Source organism: Lynx rufus, unplaced genomic scaffold (genome assembly GCF_022079265.1).
Source record: "Lynx rufus isolate CCGP_SWC_20201006 ecotype Redwood Valley unplaced genomic scaffold, mLynRuf1.p SCAF_4, whole genome shotgun sequence".
In the NCBI taxonomy this organism is placed as follows: domain Eukaryota; kingdom Metazoa; phylum Chordata; class Mammalia; order Carnivora; family Felidae; genus Lynx; species Lynx rufus.
The window spans coordinates 48,837,645-48,857,842 of record NW_025814856.1 but is presented as its reverse complement, the minus strand read 5'-3'; the positions used below and the strand labels follow the sequence as shown (position 1 = coordinate 48,857,842).

The 20,198-nt window shown below is 36.2% G+C and overlaps 1 protein-coding gene across 1 annotated transcript in view; it reads right to left on the bottom strand.

The window, feature by feature from the left end:
* The window catches only part of GRM7 (glutamate metabotropic receptor 7), an 811,284-nt gene that overhangs the window by 354,237 nt on the left and 436,849 nt on the right, over positions 1-20,198 (bottom strand). The window contains exon 4 of the mRNA XM_047096787.1: positions 13,374-13,528. Coding sequence (XP_046952743.1) covers positions 13,374-13,528 — 155 coding nt within the window. The remainder of the gene's footprint in view (positions 1-13,373; positions 13,529-20,198) is intronic.

Below are 20,198 nucleotides of genomic sequence, written 5' to 3'. Positions count from 1 at the left end.
AGAGCCAACCCACAAGATTGGGTGGTATGTTTTAATTGGATCCTGTCAAAATTTATTTGGTGAGGTCATAACCAGTACCTCACAGATGCCCTTATTTGAAAATAAGACCATTACAGATATAATTAGTTAAGATGAGATCTTTAGGGTAAACCATGGTCCAATATTACCACTGTCCTTATACAAAAGGAAAAGTGGGACAGGGAGACAGACAGGGAAAACATGTGAAAAATAAAAGCAAGCTTAGGAATGCTTGCTTTCTCAGCAAATTATCAGAAACTACAAAAGGGGCATGAAACAGATTTTCTTTTATATCTCTGAAAAGAAACAACCCTGCCAAAACCATGATCTTGGACTTCTAGCCTCTAGAAATGTGAGACAATAAATTGCTCCAGCTTAAGCCATCTATTTTGCAGGACTTTTCTATGAGAGCCCAAACTAATTTACCATGAAAGGCATTTTGTTTGTTTGTTTGTTTGTTTGTTTGTTTGTTTTATCCCCTGGCATTCAAAGAACTCTCTGGGAAAACACTAGCTGAATACAAGCTAATAGAGCAGGCACTTTACTGACCACACATGACAAGGAATACAGTCTTCATGTTTGGAAAATTCATGAAGCAAACCAACAGCTGCAGCCTTCCATAATGAATAATATCAAACCATAGAAAAGATTTAGAATCTGATGATCAGAGTTATCACATTGTAATATTCAAATTTTCAGTTTTCAACAACAACAACAAAATCACAAAGTTACAAATAAATAGTAAATTATAGACCATTCAAAGAAAAAAAGGACAGAAACTATGCTTTAGGAAGCCTAGAAATTTTTAACTTACTAGAAAAGGATTTTAAGTCAATTGTCTTAAATATACTCAAAGAGCTAAGGAAACCATGGACAAAGAAATGAACAAAACCAGGAGAATGATGAATGGACAAAATGAGAATATCAATGAAGAGATAGAATTTATATAATTTATTTCCTGCTAATATTTTTTATTTACCTATTTATTATGTCCGTTAATTATTACCTGTTCCCCTCTGTGAGTGCATAATCTCCATGAGGGCAAGGATCTTTCTTTTCTGGCTACCAGTACCTAACTAATACCTTCAATATAGTAGACAGTCAAGATTTGTTAACATTAACTGACAATAAATGGTCTCTTCTACATCCTACTACAGTTATGTAATATAAAGAAACATTAGTGATGATGCTATAAAATAAAAAGTAATTTGGGAGAGGGTAAAGAAAAAGAGAGGTACATTTATAAAGTGACAGTTCCTATAAGTGATAACTCAGGGAGGAAATTTGGTAGTAACACAGTTGAATGAACAGTCTATAACCCTGAGAATACATTACAATCAGTTCTCAGTTGGGCAAAGATCACATAACAGTCATTATTTATTTAAAGAAATAATCTCCATAGTGTAGAAAGTGATAATCCAGTGAAATCCTTAGTAATATTATTGGTATAATATTTTCTTGACCTCAAAACATGTTTATTAATATACTTTCACATTCTGCTTTTTCCAATTGAAATTAAAATTAGGTTGTCAACATTTACACATTTATAATTTCAAAATGGAAGTGTATTTCTTTGCAATAATAAATCCTTCCCCCTTGTTTTACAATTTTGTTGCCTGTATGAAACACAAGCTGTACTGATTTCACAAGTCTAAGAGCATTCTCTAGTTTACATTTTTCCTTCATGGGTAATTCTGGCATTGGATATTTTCATATAACTTATAATTCTTATACAAAGTCTTATGAAATGACTTCACTTAATAATAATACTTAAGATAATATTACTTAGGGTGATACATGTAGGCATATACAATGAAAGCAACAAGCATTCTTGAGTATCTGAACTTTTACTCTACAGTGATATGACTTATCTTACAGACTACATATATTTTAAAAGATATTATATTTACAAAAAAAACCCTACAGCTAACATCATACTTAATGCTGAAAAACTCAAAATTTCCCCACAAAGATAAGGTACAAAGCAAGGGTTGTCTCCCACACTACTCATTTTCAACACCATACTAGAATTCCTTGGTGATTCAATTATGCTAGAAAAGGAAATAAAAGTTATATAAATTGGGAAGAAAAATATAAAAGTGTCCTCTTTCACAGATGACATGATCATCTATGTAGAAAATCAAAAGAATCAACAACCACCATAACAAAAACCTCCTGGAACTCATAAACATTTATAAGAAAGTTGCAGAATAAAAGGTTAATATATAGAAATCAATTGCTTCCATCTATAACAAAAATATAAAAGTGAAATTTGAAATTAAAAATACAATAACATTTATATTAGCGCCTCAAAAATAATTAGGTATAAATCTATAAAATAGGTATGAGATCTGTATGAATAAAACTATAAAACTCTGATAAATGAAATCAGAGAACCACAACAATGGAGAGATATTCCACATTCATAGATAGGAAGATTTAATATTGTCAAGATGCCAGTTCTTTCCAATGCTATCTATAGATATGCAATCCCAATATAATGCATTCCCAATAAAAATCCCAGCAAGTTATTTTATGGATATTGACAAACTGATTCTACAATTGATATGGGGAGGCAAAAGACCTAGAATACCTGGCACAATATGGAAGGAGAAGAAAAAACCTGGAAGAGTGACTCTACCCAACTTCAAGACTTACTATAAAGCTATAGTAATTGAGACAATATGGTATCTGTGAAATAATAGACAAAAAATCATGAATAGAATACAGAGCCCAGAAATAGTCTGTCATAAATATAATCTTTGATAAAGGAGCAAAGCAAGACAATGGAGCAAATATAGCCTCATCAACAAATGGTTCAATTGGACATCTACATGCAAAAAATCACATCTAGATACAAACTTACACCCTTCACAAAAACTAACTCAAAATGGATCAAAGACCCAAATGTAAAACAAAACTTTGAAACTCTCAGAAGAGATCATAGGAAAAATTCTAGACGCCCTTAGGTATGGTGATGTCTTTTAAGATACAACAATCAATGAAAGAAACAACTGATAAACGGGACTTCATTAAAATGAAAAACTTCTGCTCTAGCAAAGAAAATATCTAGAGAAATGGAAGACAAACCACCGAGTAGAAGAAAATATTGGCAAAATATGAATCTGATACAAAGTTCTTACCAAAAATATATAAGGAACACTTAAAACTCATCAATAAAAAAAACAAAGAACCTGATTTAAAAAATGGCCAAAGACCTTAACAGACACCTCACCAAATAAAATATGTGGACATAAATATGTGCACAAAAAGATGCTCCATATCATATATCACCAGGGAAATTAAAATTAAAACAACATTGGGATAGCACTATTAGAATAGCCAAACTCTTGAACACTGACAACACTAAATTCTGGGAGGGACAAAGAACAGCAGGAACATTCATTCATTGCTGGAGGGAATATAAAATGGTATAGCCACTTTGTGAGACAATTCCACAGTTTCTTCAAAACAACATAGTCTTACCATACATTCCAACAATTAAGCTTCTTAGTATTTACTCAAAGCAGTTGGAAACATGTCCACAAAAATCCTGCACATGGATGTTTATAGCAGCTTTATTCATAACTGCCAAACCTTAGAAGCAATCAAGATGTTCTTCAGTAGCTGAATGGATACATAAACTGTGGTACATCCAGACAATAAAATATTAGTCATCACTAGAAAGAAATGAGTTACCAAGGCATGAAAATACATGGATGAACCTTAAATACATATTACTAAGTTAAATAATCCAATCTAAAAAGTCTACTTAGTATTATTATTCCAGTGATAAAACAATCTAGAAAAGGAAAATCTATGGGGATAATAAAAGATCTGTGGTTGCTTGTGTGTGTGTGGGGGGGGATTAATAGGCAGAACATAAAGGGTACTAAGGGCAGTGAAAATACTCTGTATGATATTATTATGATAAATATATATCATTATACATTTTTCCAAACCCACAGCATATACAACACCAAGGGTGAAGCCTAAGGTAAATGATGTGGTTATTTTGGGTCAATGTAGGTTTATCACTGGAAAAAAACGTGCCACTTTGCTGAGTGATAGCGATAATAGGGTAGACTACACGTATATTGGGGCAAGAGTAAGTGGGAAATATCTGTACCTGCCTCTTGGTTTTGCTGTAAACCTAAAACTGCTCTAAAAACATAATGTGTTTTTAAAAAGCATCATTTTATAAAATCTATTTATTCAACAAATATTTATGACCGTCATTTCTTTTACAGGCCTTTTCCAAATGCTGGGTCTACAGAAGTGAATAAGACAGATGCATGATTAAGATTACCTTAGGCTGCATGTAACAAAATATCTAGCTTAACAGTGGCTTAAAGATAAAGGGTAATTGTTCTCACATGAAAAGAAATCCTGAGGTAAATAATTCCAGGATTGTTTCAACAACTTAAGTCATTATGGACCCAGGTTTTCCATCTGTCTCCTAGCTTTCCTCAGTTGTCATTCACTTCTCTCATTAAGGGGACTGCCATCATTACAAGTATCCTGTCCTCACAAAATAACATGACAAACACAAGAAAAAGGGAAGGCAGGGATTTTTCTCCTTGTGAGAGGGATGGGCACATACTCTGCTTTGCCTGGGACAATTGCAATTTATCCCCTCTTTTATTTCTAATTTGTCCTGGATTTGGATAATAAATAAGTTAGATAGTTGCTATAGTAGCATTCATTTTTTCGAGAGAGAGGAAAATATTTCTGAGAGCCTCCTTCAGAAAATGTTTCACCTGCTCATCCCATAAATGCAGGGAGACGTGGGTAAGTGAACAGCTGGCATTTTAAACCTTCACAGAATGAGGAGGCTTCCATCCTTCTGGCCAAAAAGAAGGGTGAAAGAATGACTGTTGTTTCAAGAGTTAAGAGCATAGGCCATAAATTACAAATCTGCAATCTCGGAGGTAACTGGAATTTCCTCAAACCTCACAGACTGCAGGAATAAATGGAGTCACATTATCTAGTCCCTCACAAGCCCCACTGACACTTTCCTATGTGGTTCATGCACATTATCTTCAAGGGTATCACATACATTCTCACAAACAAGTCTGTCAAATATCTTACTATTTCCTAGGAGTCACTGTTTTCCTTTGGATATCTTCTGGGTTCAGTGGAACTTCCAGAGCTCTGCCAAGCATCATGTTTTCCAGTAACACCAGGATCCCCTGCTTTGCATTGCTGCCAAGGCAGTGCACATGGTGTCAAAGCTATTCAGAGGTCTGGGGCAAAGTAGCAGAGAATGCTATTCTCTCCATATGTTGGACTCCTGTTAGGACATTCCAAGGTATTACTATGAGCGTCCCAATGGCTGACAAAGTTTTTAGGAAAATGGAACTTGAGATGGATACGAATTAGTTTCAGCAATATTCAGCAGAATTTCCCTTGAAGAGAGAACTTGTTTTGACTTGCTTTGGCCAAAGAAGTTAAGGTTGAAATAAAGCGCATCCCTTCAAAATAAAGGCATTTAAGAATAGTTTGTGAATGTGCCACTCTTTCTTTTTGGCAACGCAGCACAGAATGTATTGATATGGATATGCCATAAGATAGAAACAACCTAGAAAGCTAAGCAAATACATGGAAGCCAACTACCCTGGAATGTCTCCTAGAGTCAGAGAGCACTTCACATGGGTGAGTACTATTTGTTGTTGTGTTAGTTACTGAGAGTTGGTCACCACAGTGTAGCTTAGTCTATCCAACTGAGACTTTTTTTTTTTTGTAGAGTCCGACTGTTCCCTATGGAAATCATGTGTGAATTCAATGGGTTCTGGCCTGGGAAGAGTAACTTGGTTTCTTTCTTTTGACAACTAAGACTTTCTTACTGGATCAGACTAATTTTGTCATTCTTCCTTTAGAAGGGATTCTCTGCTCAATTCTGAAACAATTAGATTTTGGGAGAGTGATCTGATAGTTCATCAGTATTTCTCAGGAATATCTGAAGCCATCACTTAGACTTCATCAACATTCTGTGATATATAACTTAGAATAACTGATTATATGTGAAGATGCTTCATGAACAAAATAGCCACTGCATGGCTGAGATAATGGGATTAGGAATAAGGCTCAGGCGACAAGGGAAGGAAAACATCACAGGGTTGATGAGACTAATGGTCTCATAAGACAAGAATACATAGATTTCAAAAGAGAGGGATAAAGAAGGGGAGAATAATTAAAAAGAGACACCCATGTGAGGTAAATAACACTTGGAAAGGATGTAACTCAGAGAAGATACAGGATTTAACAAAAGGCCTGACAGAAGACTGTCCTAATATGCAATCATATTTGTTAAGTCATTTGAGTTGTAAGTTACAGAAACCCATTCTGAAGGATCTTATACAAGTAACAGGAGTCTATAGTTGATAAACATGCGAAGTCCTGATCCAGACATGGGGAGCCAGGGGTGTGATATGAACTCCATGCCTTATCTCTGAGTCAAGGTTTTGAATCAGTGTCACCTGAGTCACATGAGCTGACAGTAAGTAGAGTGTGAGCCTCTGCAGGTGAGAATGTGGGGGCTGTAACAAGTGGAGAGAATGGATGCAGGGTAGGCAGAAATAACAGATAATCACTCTCACAATGAAGGACCCTTTGGGGATGATAGAGCTGAAAATTTTCACCTACAGGTGAAAAACTTAAGTCCTAGGAAGGGAAAGCCCAAATGTAAATATATTGGAAACTTTATAATTAAATAATAGTTAAATATTATTGAGACCCAAGGTAGGTCAATTAATAAAACATTTATATCTTGGCAAAGAATAATTAAAAATACATAAATATATCAAATATTTTGACTCAAAATCCATCCATACACACACACACACACACACACACACACACTCACTTGCCAATCTTCTGGTGTATGATCATGAAAATTTTTTCCAAATATGCATCACCCATTTGGCCTCCCTGTTATAATCTTGAAAAAAATCAACTATAATAAAATTCAGTTTTGTGGTCTTTAAAGTGAAATAAAAACTTGAAGGTAGTTGACCAGTAGTTAAGTGCAGTATGTTTCTAGTGTTTATGATTTCCTTTAAAAATTTCCACCAAATTTAGCCCACAACTAACAGTTACAAACTTATCAAATCTTTCCAAGGAACCCAAATGTATCTTCTTTGAAATAGCATCTCTCATTCTCTTTTACTTTCTCTGCACTCACTTCATTGGTTTATATGATTTTCATTACATGAAATAATTATGGTAATACATATTACTGCAGTAAATACATTTAGAATCAAAAATAGCTATTCCTGAGAGCTAAAAATTAAACTGGTGGGACATACTAGGGATCCGATTATTAACGGGGAGTGTTCAGGGTACTGGGGACATCAGACAGCATATCATGCAAACAGAATGGATACATTCTTTTTGGTTTACATATTCACTGGTTAGGAAATGATTGGTGGTCAGTTAAGCGAAGCCCATTAAGAAAGCATGTATTCTCTGGGAAGCCATCTGGCCCAAGACTCTTGTATCTTGGGAGATTTCTGATTACTGATTCAATTTCTTTGCTGATTATGAATCTGTTCAAATTTTCTCTTTCTGTTTCAGTTTTGGTAGTTTGACACACACACACACACACACACACACACACACACACAGGAATATTACTCAGCCATCAAAAAAGAATAAAATCTTGCCATTTGCTATGATGTGGATGCAGCTACAATGTATTGTGCTGAGATAAGTCAATCAGAGAAAGACAAATACTATATTAATTCACTCATATGTATAATTTAAGAAACAAAACAGATGAATATATGGGAAGGGGGGAACAGAAGGGAGGGAAACAAACAACAAGAGACTCTTAACAGTAGAGAACAAATAGAGGGTTGATGGAGTGAAGTGGGTGGGAGATGGGCTAAATGGGTGATGGATGTTAAGAAGGGCATTGTTGTGATGAGCACTGGGTGTTGTATGTAAGTGATGAATCACTCAATTCTCCTTCTGAAGCCAATATTGGGCTGTATGTTAACTAAAAATTTCAATAAATAAAAAAAAAGAAAAAAAGAAAAATCTTCCTAAAAAAAAAAAGAGTAAATAAAAAAGAAATTGTCTATCCTATGAGACAGGAAAAGGCATGGCCCCAAACCTGGGACTTTATACACATAAAGTGAATTGTTCTCAGCTCTCCTTAGTTACTTTCAATTGAGATTTCTCTGTTTACATTTCTGACCACTTGCTCAAGGCCAACAATGTCTAATTTAAACAACACAAGATAAAAAATGAGATGGTGTTTTTCTTCACATACCTATTCTTGCCACACCTGTGATCTGCTCACCGTCTCTCTCTGTCTGTTCTATGAGTAGAAACAGTACAGTTCAGAAAGGAAGTGCCCACGAAGTGTCTAAGACAAACAGCCTTACCTGTGCCTTCCTACTTTCTGAGGAGTCAGAGCTGAGGCTTCCCTTGTGTATTTGGAACATTCCAGCAAGTCACCTAATTAAGCCACAGGGCCAGTGCTGCCCAGATAGTCTCTCCAAACTTGAAAAAAAGGCAAGACATACAAAGAATGCAAGAGGTGCAAGATGGATAATCTCAAGGAAGCCATGAGCGGTAGGCATTGCCCTTAAGGTTCAGATTCTAGCTGTAAGTGCCACAGGTGAGCCTGGTATGTTTGGTGCTTTCAGGAAAGGGGGCATGTAGCACATTTTAGACTTGGGAGCAATGAGTTTGCTTTTGCAGGGTAGACTAACTCTGAGAAAAGCAGGAAGTCTTTTGAAAATACTAATGATTTGATCTGTCTTGAAGAAAAAGTTATTTTCCAGAGAAGTAAGAAATAGGGAAATGGGAAACTTTGGTGGATTTTAAGCACTGAAAGAATCTGTTATGGATATGAGCCAGGAATCTAGAGTAGGCTACAGAGGCTTGAGCCACTGACCTGCACCCACATTCTCCCAATCTTTGTTTGGACCTGTATTGTGTCCTGGTCTCTCTTCCTCCTTCGTATCTCCATAATTTGCAAGCTGGTTTTTAGGGGGAAAATGTAAAATTATTCTAATATGATATTTTCTTGTTTATACTTTTTTTTAATCACCTGTCACTTCTAAATTAAGTAGGCAACTAATGAGAGCAAGGACCTGGTCTAGACTGTCACTTGCTATATCTCACTGTTTAGGTTGGTGCCTGATACCCTGCTAGAGTTTACCAATATTTATAAAAGATTCAATAAACCAATTGTCATGACACTGAACATGCAAACTCTCATTGCTCTCTTATTAAACCAGTTATAGCTCTAAAAGGCATATGCATTGCTCAGAAATAGCACTGTGGTTTAAGGGAATGTTTTCTTTCTTGTCATTTTCTGCCATTCACCTACAAAACCTTGTGATATGTGTGGAACATTCTAGGTAATCAAGGAAGGCTAAAGTAGGACACATCTAAATTGGAGCCAGAAATATTTTAGTTTAGCTCTTCATAGCTTTGATCTCCAGTTTTAGGAAAAATAAAGAATTCATTTCAGTCTTGAATTAAAAAAGCATGAAATAACCAACTTTTTATGCCAGGTCCAGAGCATTTTTTGTCTCTCCTACATAGATTGCAGATTTAATTCAGGAACCAAGCTGTTCCACAGACACATTTGAAAACATCACCAATAGTCAGAGCCATTATAGTTAGCTTTGAAAATCCACCCTTCATTACACTAGCTCCCTAATGTTAATGATTATAGCAGAGATGAAAAGATACTGGTCCACAATCCCTGTTGACTATAATTAGAAGCTGCCTTGGACAGCCTATTCTCAGAGAAGCAGAGCACTTTGTAGGGCAAAGAGTTGAAAGCAACATGGACATTTTTTGCTCTGAGGACTTGTTGGGGGCTGGAAAGGATGACAGAAAATCCTAGTTAATGGGGCAACAGAAAAGAGGAAAATGCCAGAGATCCCTTGGCTCATCAGACAATTCAGAGACACTGAAAATTACAGAAGTGTTTTGGCTCAGGAGATGGAGGAGAGCTGCCAAGTTGTGGAGACGTTCTCCAGATATCCTGTGAGTGTTGGGCAGCGATCAGGGCCATGGCCGACCTTTCCCGGGCACAATTCCTATCAACATCAAATTGAAAGGGGGAAGAACAACACACTTGGCTAGCAAACACAGAAGCCCTTTCTTCTATAAATGGAGAATAAATACAGATAGGAGATAAAAGAAGATGAGCACTACTCTCACAGAGGCCATATGCTGGCTAGCAATTTTTCCTAAAGCAATTTATTGTTAATTATTCATGAAGATAGAGAAAAGACCAGCCAAAAATTCAGATCTTTGCTGAACATGTTCAAAATATAAATCTAAAGAAAAGAAACATGTTGATTATTGATTGCCTTTTTCCTGTTTGCATTTGTACATACAACATTACAAAACACAAACATGCAGGGATATAGGAGTATTATAAATATTTGGAGGATGTTCCACGACAGTAGAAATCAATATGGGATATTTATCAAAAAGAAAAAAGAAACATTAGACAGGAGAGGAAAACTTATTTGCTGATACAGAATATTCTCCATTTATTAGTTTCATTTGGGATATCTCATAGCTTGCTTTACAAACCTTAGTGCAAGCAAATGCATTTCTTTTTGCACTTCTTTAGGAGTGTGTCACTATAAATGCACAACGACAATCTTGATGTCTCATCTCCTAAGTGAGCAAATCTAGTCTGTTCTTTGTAGCAATGCACATAGACAATATGGCTAGACATAAGCCACACACACCAGCCAAAGAGAGAGAGAGAGAGAGAGAGAGGGAGAGAGAAATCCTCATTTTTATCTGGTTAGGAGCAGAGAGTTTTGTATAAAGAGTTGCTGCCCTATCATGTTCCAATTTTAACAATATCTCTCTCTCAATTCATTGTTTGGAACAACCCCTCCCCAAAAGAGAGATATAGATATAAATGACATAGATATAGATATAGACATTGATATAGATACAAATGTAGATATAGATATGTTTTTTTCAGATCTAGGATGTTGTTTTGTGTTTGATTTAAGAGCTTTGCATATCACCCCTCTCCCCACCCAAAAAAGATAACTTTGTGTATCCCTAAATACACAGCAGGAAATTTTTTTTCAAGAACTTATAAAAACTTCAAGATACTTAATAATTTCCCTAAATATCATGAAACTGGAGCTAGTAACCATGGAGTATAGGCATCCATGTCATGCGGCATCTACAGCCAAGGAAGAAAGGACCTCACTCATTCCTTGCTTGCTTTCATTCTCACCTGACTCTTACACTTCACTTCTCCATAACATCACCTGAGTGAACATTCTAACCACCTTTGATCACATTCTACTTTCCAGACACTGCCCAGACTTTCAGAATAAAGAACACTTTCCTTAGCATAATTTCAAGACCCTTTTTAATCCAACTCTGGCCCGTTTCCCTGCCATATTTTATGGCAGGATGTCAGGTGGTCTGTGATTCCTCCACCCATCTCAGCATCCAAACACTTAAAAATCTGTTTGAGTATCTGCCATATGCAGGCCAAGGGGTACTGGTGCTGGGGGCACAATGCAGGGCATACATAACAGATATGTTTCTAGACAGAGATAAGTAAAGAGATGCTACAATGGTAGGGGTCATGAAGGATGCCACAGAAGCAACAGAAAGGGTGTCTAACCCAAACCTGGCTGAGGTGGAATGGTCATATGTAGCTTCCAAGGAAAATTAATGTCTGAGCAAAGTCCTAAAGGACAGAATTAGGAGTGAATTAGGCCAATAGTGCAGTGACTGGAACTCTAGGAGAGAAAAGAGTTGTCCCAATGCCCTGTAAGTGGGAACGTTTTTAAAGAACCATAAGGATTTCAGGATTTCAGGGTTGTGCTGTAGAATGAATTATTTACTGTTATCCCAGCATGCCCTGCTCCTTCACTCTTCTGTTTCTGTCCCTGGGTTGGGGGTGGATGGTGTTCTTCTCCTCACCTGCCTGATACATTTCAAGTCATGACTTTAGCTCCTCTCAGGAGTATCCCCAACTGCAACACCACCATTCAGAGAAACTTCCACAGTATCTCCTTTGTACCCTGTGGTATCGATTCCATATTGCATTTACAGTGTTTCTCATGTTACCCAGTCAATGGCTATTTTTGACACCTTCTCTCAGCTCTGTATGCCTTGAAAGTAAGGATTTTGTCCTCATCTTGTTTTTCAACTCTCAGAACAGAGCAAGACATATGGTGGATACTCAAAATTTTTAGTAAAAAGGAGTGGAGATAGTTAAAATGTTATCTTTTATTTTTGCAACCCATCTGCAAATGCATTGGTCTGTGTTGTAAGATAAGCAATCTTCTCAGGACACGTACTGGGGAATGAAATGAATTCAAAGCCTCCCAATGAACACATGGGTGACTCATGGGATCTTTATCTCCCCCAGATAACACAGAAAGGCAACAGTGACTGAACCACAACCTGGCTTGTTTAAAAAGGTCTCCATAGACCATGCAGGCTTCTGGGGAGAATAATTAATTATACTGGAGTGGAGACAGAATAGAAAGAAATGCAAATATTTGATCCTTTTTTGAGTGAGAGGATAGAGGCTTTTTTAACGTGCAAAGCAAGCATGTTTTAGGGAATCTTTGGAGACATGGTCCACCAGAAAAGAAACACAAAGCAGGATACCAGTGGAGGAGTTCCTTTTCTTCACAGTATCTTCTTTTCAAAATAACTTTTCTTTTCAAATTAAAGGAGAACATAAATTGTAATCAGCAACTTCTGTTAGATCAGAAGGATACCAATAAACACCCTCTCCTCCTTCTTCCTCTTGAAGACTCTTTGTAGCAGCAAGGAAGGCAAAGGAAAAGAAAGAGGCAATGATTTAGGAAGGCAAGAGAAAGAGAGTGAGAACAAAAGAGACCCATGAAGGCAAGGTGATGTTGGTGCCTGAGAGAGGTGGTGTGCAGTGAGATCCTGGGGGCTGGAAGACACTCCACGAAGTAACAAAGAAAAGAATCCCCAGAGTTATTCTGCTGTAGAAGTAATGGATACATTGCAAAGGGAAAATATTCTTTCAGAAAAATGCAGTTCACTTATGTACACTTGGATTGTGTTATTATTTCACTTATTAATGGTGATGCTCTTCTCTCAGAAAGCTCTGGTGCCACAATAAAAAAAATGAGAATTTTGATATTATAGAAACACATGATCTCTTCAAAAGAGGACTATCAACGAAAAGAACAGAGCAGATATATGGCCTAATGTGCATTTCATGGCTACAAGTTTGAAATTACACTGCATACATTATGTAAAAATACCAAATCCTCAAAGAGACGCCTGACTGAGCCATCCTGAGTGGCACAAACCAGTCTCTTAGCATATTTTACAATGGTTAAAACCCATACCTTCGACTGTTGCTCGCTTGGGCTGAATGGTGATGGCTCCTTCTGCAATATCTTCATGCTGGTGCAGTGGGTTTATTTTGGAACCCCAGCTGTCTGATCCCACCCAAAGAAAATGGCCTACTTGGTCAGCTCTTTTGGCTGCTGCAAGGATCTGCCTGTGAAAAAACAGAAAAAGTTTTATTAATGATAAGGAACAGCTGCTGAACGTATATATATCAATTAGGAATCAAGCAGAAGGAAAGCAAGCTACCAGTTCTCAAAAAGTAAGTAATCGGGGCGCCTGGGTGGCGCAGTCGGTTAAGCGTCCGACTTCAGCCAGGTCACGATCTCGCGGCCCGTGAGTTCGAGCCCCGCGTCGGGCTCTGGGCTGATGGCTCAGAGCCTGGAGCCTGTTTCCGATTCTGTGTCTCCCTCTCTCTCTGCCCCTCGTCCGTTCATGCTCTGTCTCTCTCTGTCCCAAAAATAAATAAACGTTGAAAAAAAAAATTTAAAAAAAAAAAAGTAAGTAATCAATGGCAAAAAAGAAGTATGTCAAAGGGTTTATATCCCTGCATATATAAAGAAATTTTATAAACCACTAAGAAAAATGATCATAACAGCTTGAAGAAAATAGGCAAGAAACAGTAAAAGACAAATGACAAAAGGAGAAATATAAATAACCCGTAAGCTGGAGATACATATTCATATACGTTCGAAAGGAGGGAAATGTAAAATAGGGTAAGATATCACACTTGCTTTTCATGTTGACCAAAAGATTTGTTTTGTTTTGTGAATCTGGGCATGGGGCTGGAGAAATGAGAGTTTGCATTCACTGCTGGTGGTCTATATAATTTCTGGAAAGCACCATGTCAATCTAAATTAAGGGTCTTAAATTATTCATTGAAGTGAACAAGTATGCCATACTTGAAATTTTACAGCCCAGTTTTATAAATAAAAATACTATATAAATGGGGCACTTGAGTGGCTCAGTCAGTTAAGTGTCTCAGCTCAGGTCATGGTCTCGCCGTTCCTAAGTCCAAGCCCCGTGTTGGGCTCTGTGCTGAAAGCTCAGAGACTGAGTCTGTTTCGGATTCTGTGTCTCCCTCTCTCTCTCTGCCCCTCCCCTGCTTGTGCTGTGTCTCTGTATCTCTCTCAAAAATAAACATTAAAAAAATATATATATATATATATATATATATATATATACATATATAACAAGGGCAACAAGGCAAATAAAACAAAATGAAAAGTAATCAATCATGGTACAGTTATTATAATATATTTTTGGAAGAAAGAAGAGGTGGATAAGGTGATTGCATTTGTAGAACAGAGGAAGCTACAACTGAGAGTCCTCTGGTGGGTCATACCACAAGAGAAATGATTTGTTTGTTTCTCAAGACTTGGAGGTACTTTGTCACATAGGTACATGGCCAAATTCTTTTTCTTCTTGGCAGAAAATGGAATGGTAATTTTCTATTAAAACTGTAAGGAATAGGTTCTGATATTGTAAACATCCAAATACCAGAAAGTTGTGAATGAGAAATGTTGAATTAAGCCTGTTAATTATAAGTTAAATTTATCACTAAGTATTAAAATGGTAAGACTCTCTGGGAAATTTACACTTCTGCCTACAGAATGCTGAAAACTAAGAGAGTGTCTCCCCCGGGAGAAAACAGCTTTTCTCAAAAAATCTGGACCACCCTAGAAGAATAATTCTATATACTGCCATAGAGAGACCCTCTAATGGAATGGCAACTTGGATGTCTGACCAGACCACTGAGAGCCCTTTTAGGTGATATGCACTGTCCATGTATCAAGAACTCTTTGGTCTTTCTCTCAAATGGGAACTTCCAGAAATCACCCGTAATTGCAGAAAATCTCCAATGTAAACTAGAAACCAAATAAGTTAACACAAAAAGGAAACTGATGTATAGTGGGGCAGAGAAACATATAGAAAAGAACAAAAACAAATATATTTAAATAAGAATTATCATATCTTCTGTAATCAAGAACGAGATAACATAGAAAATAGAAACAAACAATGGGAAATAGCTCTTAGTTATTAAAATATGAAATATGTTAGAAGAGAAAAAAAAAGAGTGAAGAAAATTATCCAGAAAGCAAAACAACAACAAAAAGGTAGAACACATTTCAGAAAATATAAGAGTCTTAAAGAATGAATCTAGGGACACATATATTCAGCTAATAAAACTTCCAAAACAAATATACAGAGACAACAGAGTGAATTTTGTAACAATATATTTTTAATGAAGAAGAGACCAAAAAATTGATAATATGAATTTCCAAATTTAAAAGATTCACTCAGCAAAATAATGGGGAAAAATCAAGCATGTCACACAATTTAAGATTTCTGGGGAAAAAAATTAAAATATCCTAAAAGCTTCCAAAAGAAGATCAGGACACGGGAAGAAAAATAAGAAGCAGAATATCACCAACCTCTTAATAGTAAAAACAATCAAACAAACAAAAACCAAGCAAACAAAAGATGATGGATAGTGGAGCAATGCCTTCCAAATTCTGAGAAAAAAAATATTTTATAATCTGGAATTCTAATATTTAACACACAAAGAATCCCAGTACTAACAGAATTAGCATATATGTCCTCTAGAACTTACAGACTTTTCCATCCAAAATTAGAACCTCAAACTCCCTGCAAGTTACAAGTCCTACAACTCATTAGCCACCATAGCTATTGGCTGAAAATCATTTATGTGCCAGGTATCATGTAATTAAAAATAAGTCTGAAGCCACCTGGATGGCTTGGACAGTTGAGATTCCAACTTTAGCTCAGATCATGATCTTGGGGTTCATGAGTTTGAGCCCCACATCGAGCTTACTGCTGTCAAGACTGTCAGCTCTGAGCCCACTTCAGAGCCTGCTTCAGATCCTCTGTCCCCCTGTCTCTGCCTCTCCCCAGCTTGCATGCTCTTAAAAATAAACACTTAAACAAACAAACAAACAAACATGAAGCTATGCCTAACTGTTCCAACTACTAAGTAAATATGGAGAATGAGAACATTTTTTAGGCATGCAACACAAAATGTTTTCCTTGAATTTAGCCTTTACTAGAAAGTTTTGAAGAGCATGCTACAGCAAAATGAGGAAAGAAACCATAAACATAAATGAGTGACAGGGAAAAATTTCTTACCATGATATAGATTGGTCCAGAATAAAACAGGAAGATGGATATTTGAGAAGGTAAGTGTCCAGGAAAAAAAAATGGAACTCATGGATTATCTTTCACATGAATATATGGAAACAGATGTGAGACGTAGGACATTAGTAAGAAAAAGCAAGTAAAAAATCATCATATGAATGCTTTGAAAAACTAAACCTTTTACCCAAAAAAATCATATCATAGAAAAAAGATCTGATGCTGTGGTATATAATATTTATATAATCATAATAAAGCACGTACTCGTTTCTGTTAAATGAAAACCTTATAGGATAACATTGAGAGACTACGGAGGGTACAAGTGAGCCAAATTCTACCTAACATAAGAGGAATTAATAGATAATATTCAAACTTAATAATTCCAAAATTGTGTTATTGGCACATTATGCAGATAAGACAGAAAGAAATAGCTGAAAGAATTAAAATAACTGCTCAAAAAGAGCTTAACCAGAGAGTCTGAAGGGACTGGACACTGCTGTTTGTATCAAAGTGTTTCACTTATATTTTAATTTTTATAGGTGTTTTTCATTTTAATAAAAATAAACACAATCAATCATTTGTACTCTTGACCTAGAGATACTATTTCTACTAATCTATGCAAAGGAAATGTCAAAAACGCTGTCAAAAATGTATGTTCGTTACTGCAGACAACCTAAAGGTAGAGCAATAGGGGACTGTCTAAACAAACAAGAGTGCATCCAAAGGATGGACTAAAAAGTAATTAAGAATATGCTTCATTAGAAAAAAAAGTGAATATACTTAGCTTTCCACAAGCACTTGTTAAAAAAGAAAAATCAATGAATAAAAACTGCAATAGGTTATTCAAGTCGTATATAATAAAAGCTGGCTAAACTTTGCCAGTGTATGCATATATATACATAGTTAGAAGTACAGGGTCATCTGAGAGCACAGAAAAATAAGGATACTGCTAAAAACATATTGTTAACCTAACAGTCCACTGAGAAGGTGTTGCTGAGATTGAAGACAGTACAAATGCAAAGGTGGGCAGAAGCCAAGTAAAACAAGGAAGAAAAGACAAAACTAAAAAAAATGCAAAAAGTGAATGTTCACTTTAATATAAATGTAAAACTGTGAGTTTATTTATTAAGATAACTAAGAGTAAACTATTTAAAAATACTTATGGTTAAGTGAAATGTGAATTACAAACAGTTGAAGATAAAAAGTGAGAAATTCTTTTGGGGAAAATCTGTATGTAAACATTAAACCAGAATTTTATTCTATCTCTGATTATTGGGATTTCACATTTTATAGAGATTATTTAAAATCATTGCTTGTGATTAGTTTCTCTAACCTTAATCTTTTCTAGATAATCAGGGCAAAGTAAACTTAAAGATTCCTTTTAATAAAGAGCAACAACAAAAAACTTTACCATGTTTTTCACTGGATGTACAATAGTTATGTATTACTTTTATAATCAGAAAAAAAAGTGTTTCAGAAAAAGGATCCACTATTGTCTAAAATTCAAATTATCAGTGGCCTTGACTTACTGAGCATTTGTCTTAGCTTTAAAATCTAGATATTACTATCTTCTCACTGCTATTCTCTAACAAAGTATTTGAAGTTAATGTTCTAAGAAATCTCAAAATTTCCCATTTACAGTGTAAATCTTCTGAAAAAAGAAATAACATAACATTGTGAGTTAACAGTACTCTTCAGACATTACTATATTTGAGATCATGTTTTAGAAGAAACATAAATGCACTTAAATTTTATTACTGCGTTCAAGAACTATTTCTGCTATCACTGCTATGGATCACAGTATACAATAATATTCAGCACACAAACCCCATAACAAAAAGAACGAGCACAATTATTGAGTGGATTGTATGCATTTTTACAACCCAAATTAAAACCACACATTATCTACAAGTCAAGAGTATTATGATGAATTAGTCACCAAAGCTATTTGCAGTAATTTTTGCATGACATATACCATGTATTTAGAAATAAACACAAAGCCACACCTTATCAATACTTTGAAAATGTGTAAAATAATGTATGAAAAATATTTATGAGACAATTAAGAAGGAGATCAATAGAGATGAGAGAAATAAGCAAAAACAAAACAAAAGAGTAATATTATGAAAACAAAATCTTTCAAGTAACTACCACACAAAGTGTAGAAGAAAATGGCCAAGGAGCAACATATTAGAATTTTGTAAGAAGAGAAGTAATACATTTAAGGGGTGGCCAGAAATAGTTTCGTGGAGAAGGGCATATTTGAGACAGACTTTAAAAATGGACAATTTCAACAGGTAGAGAAGGAGAGAAACAAAAAACACCATCAAAAAAAGAAAGGAAGGAAGGAAGGAAGGAAGGAAGGAAGGAAGGAAGGAAGGAAAAAAACAAAACACCATGGGGAGAAGCAATTAGAACTGCTAGAGGACCAGAGCCATGCATTTTGGGTATAGAAGTGGATGAGTGGGGATGAGGTCTAAATGTTAAATTAGGACCACATTTTAAAGCATTGTGAAGTTCACATAGAGAAGCTTATCTTTAAATTAATAGTGTGCATTAGCATAGTGAGTTCACTCATTCATTTATTTGGTACCATTTCTTGAGCATTTACTACCTACCAAACACCATGAGAGGGACTGAAGTACAGAAGGAAGTCCAAAGAGGTATCACCTCTGCCTCTACAGTGCTTACAGACTAGTGGAGAAGATGGACACTAAACAAATGATCAAGTGATGCAAAATAACATTAGTGACATAAACTATGAAGAATTTGCGAAAGGTGCATCATTCAGGACATCTTCCCTCAGAAAGCCACACTAGACATGGCACTGGAATGAGAAACTGAGGAAGGAAAAAAAAAAACATTCTAGGCAGGTAGAAGGGAACACACCAAGACCAGGGAGTGAGGAAACACAAAACATGAAGGAGCAGGGAATGAAATAAGACTAGAAAGGTGGGACGAGGCTGGATAAACAGAAAAAGAGCTTAAAAGGATTTTCATTTTATTGATGGGAGAACTGAGGCCTCAGAAATTGGGAAGCAGGATGGGGGTGATTGACAGTGGGGAGACTTCCCAAGGTGACACAGTGCTCATTAGTTGCAAAATACCTCAGGGATCTCAATTTCAGGTTTACTATGCTTGGCATTTAATAATCCTGCCACCCTAGGTCAGAGCTTAATACTGGGAAAGTGATAGATGGATTCAGAAACAACATTTAGGGTGTGTGTGGAGGGGAGAGGCACAAAATCGGAAGGCTGACAATGATGACAGTGCAGTAATCCAAGCAGGATGCAGTAATGTGCTGAGCCCTTAAACCTCACTCTGAATGAAAGATACTCACCTTCAAATTAAATGGTGTATTTTGAATTCTAAGACAGAGACTAAATAATTCCATCCAGTTCTTTCATACCAGTGGAGATATACACCAGCACAACCTCTTTGGAAAACAACATTCATATTGGAATACATCTTTGTCCTGGAAACTTCTTTTCTAGGCATTTATGTTGAAAACACTTATAGGGGTGCCTGAGTGGCTCAGTTGGTTAAGCATCCGACTTCGGCTCAGGTCATGATCTCGTGGTTCATGTGTTCAAGCCCCACGTCAGGCTCTGTGCTGACAGCTCAGAGCCTGGAGCCTGCTTCATGGATTCTGTGTCTTTCTCTCTGCCCCT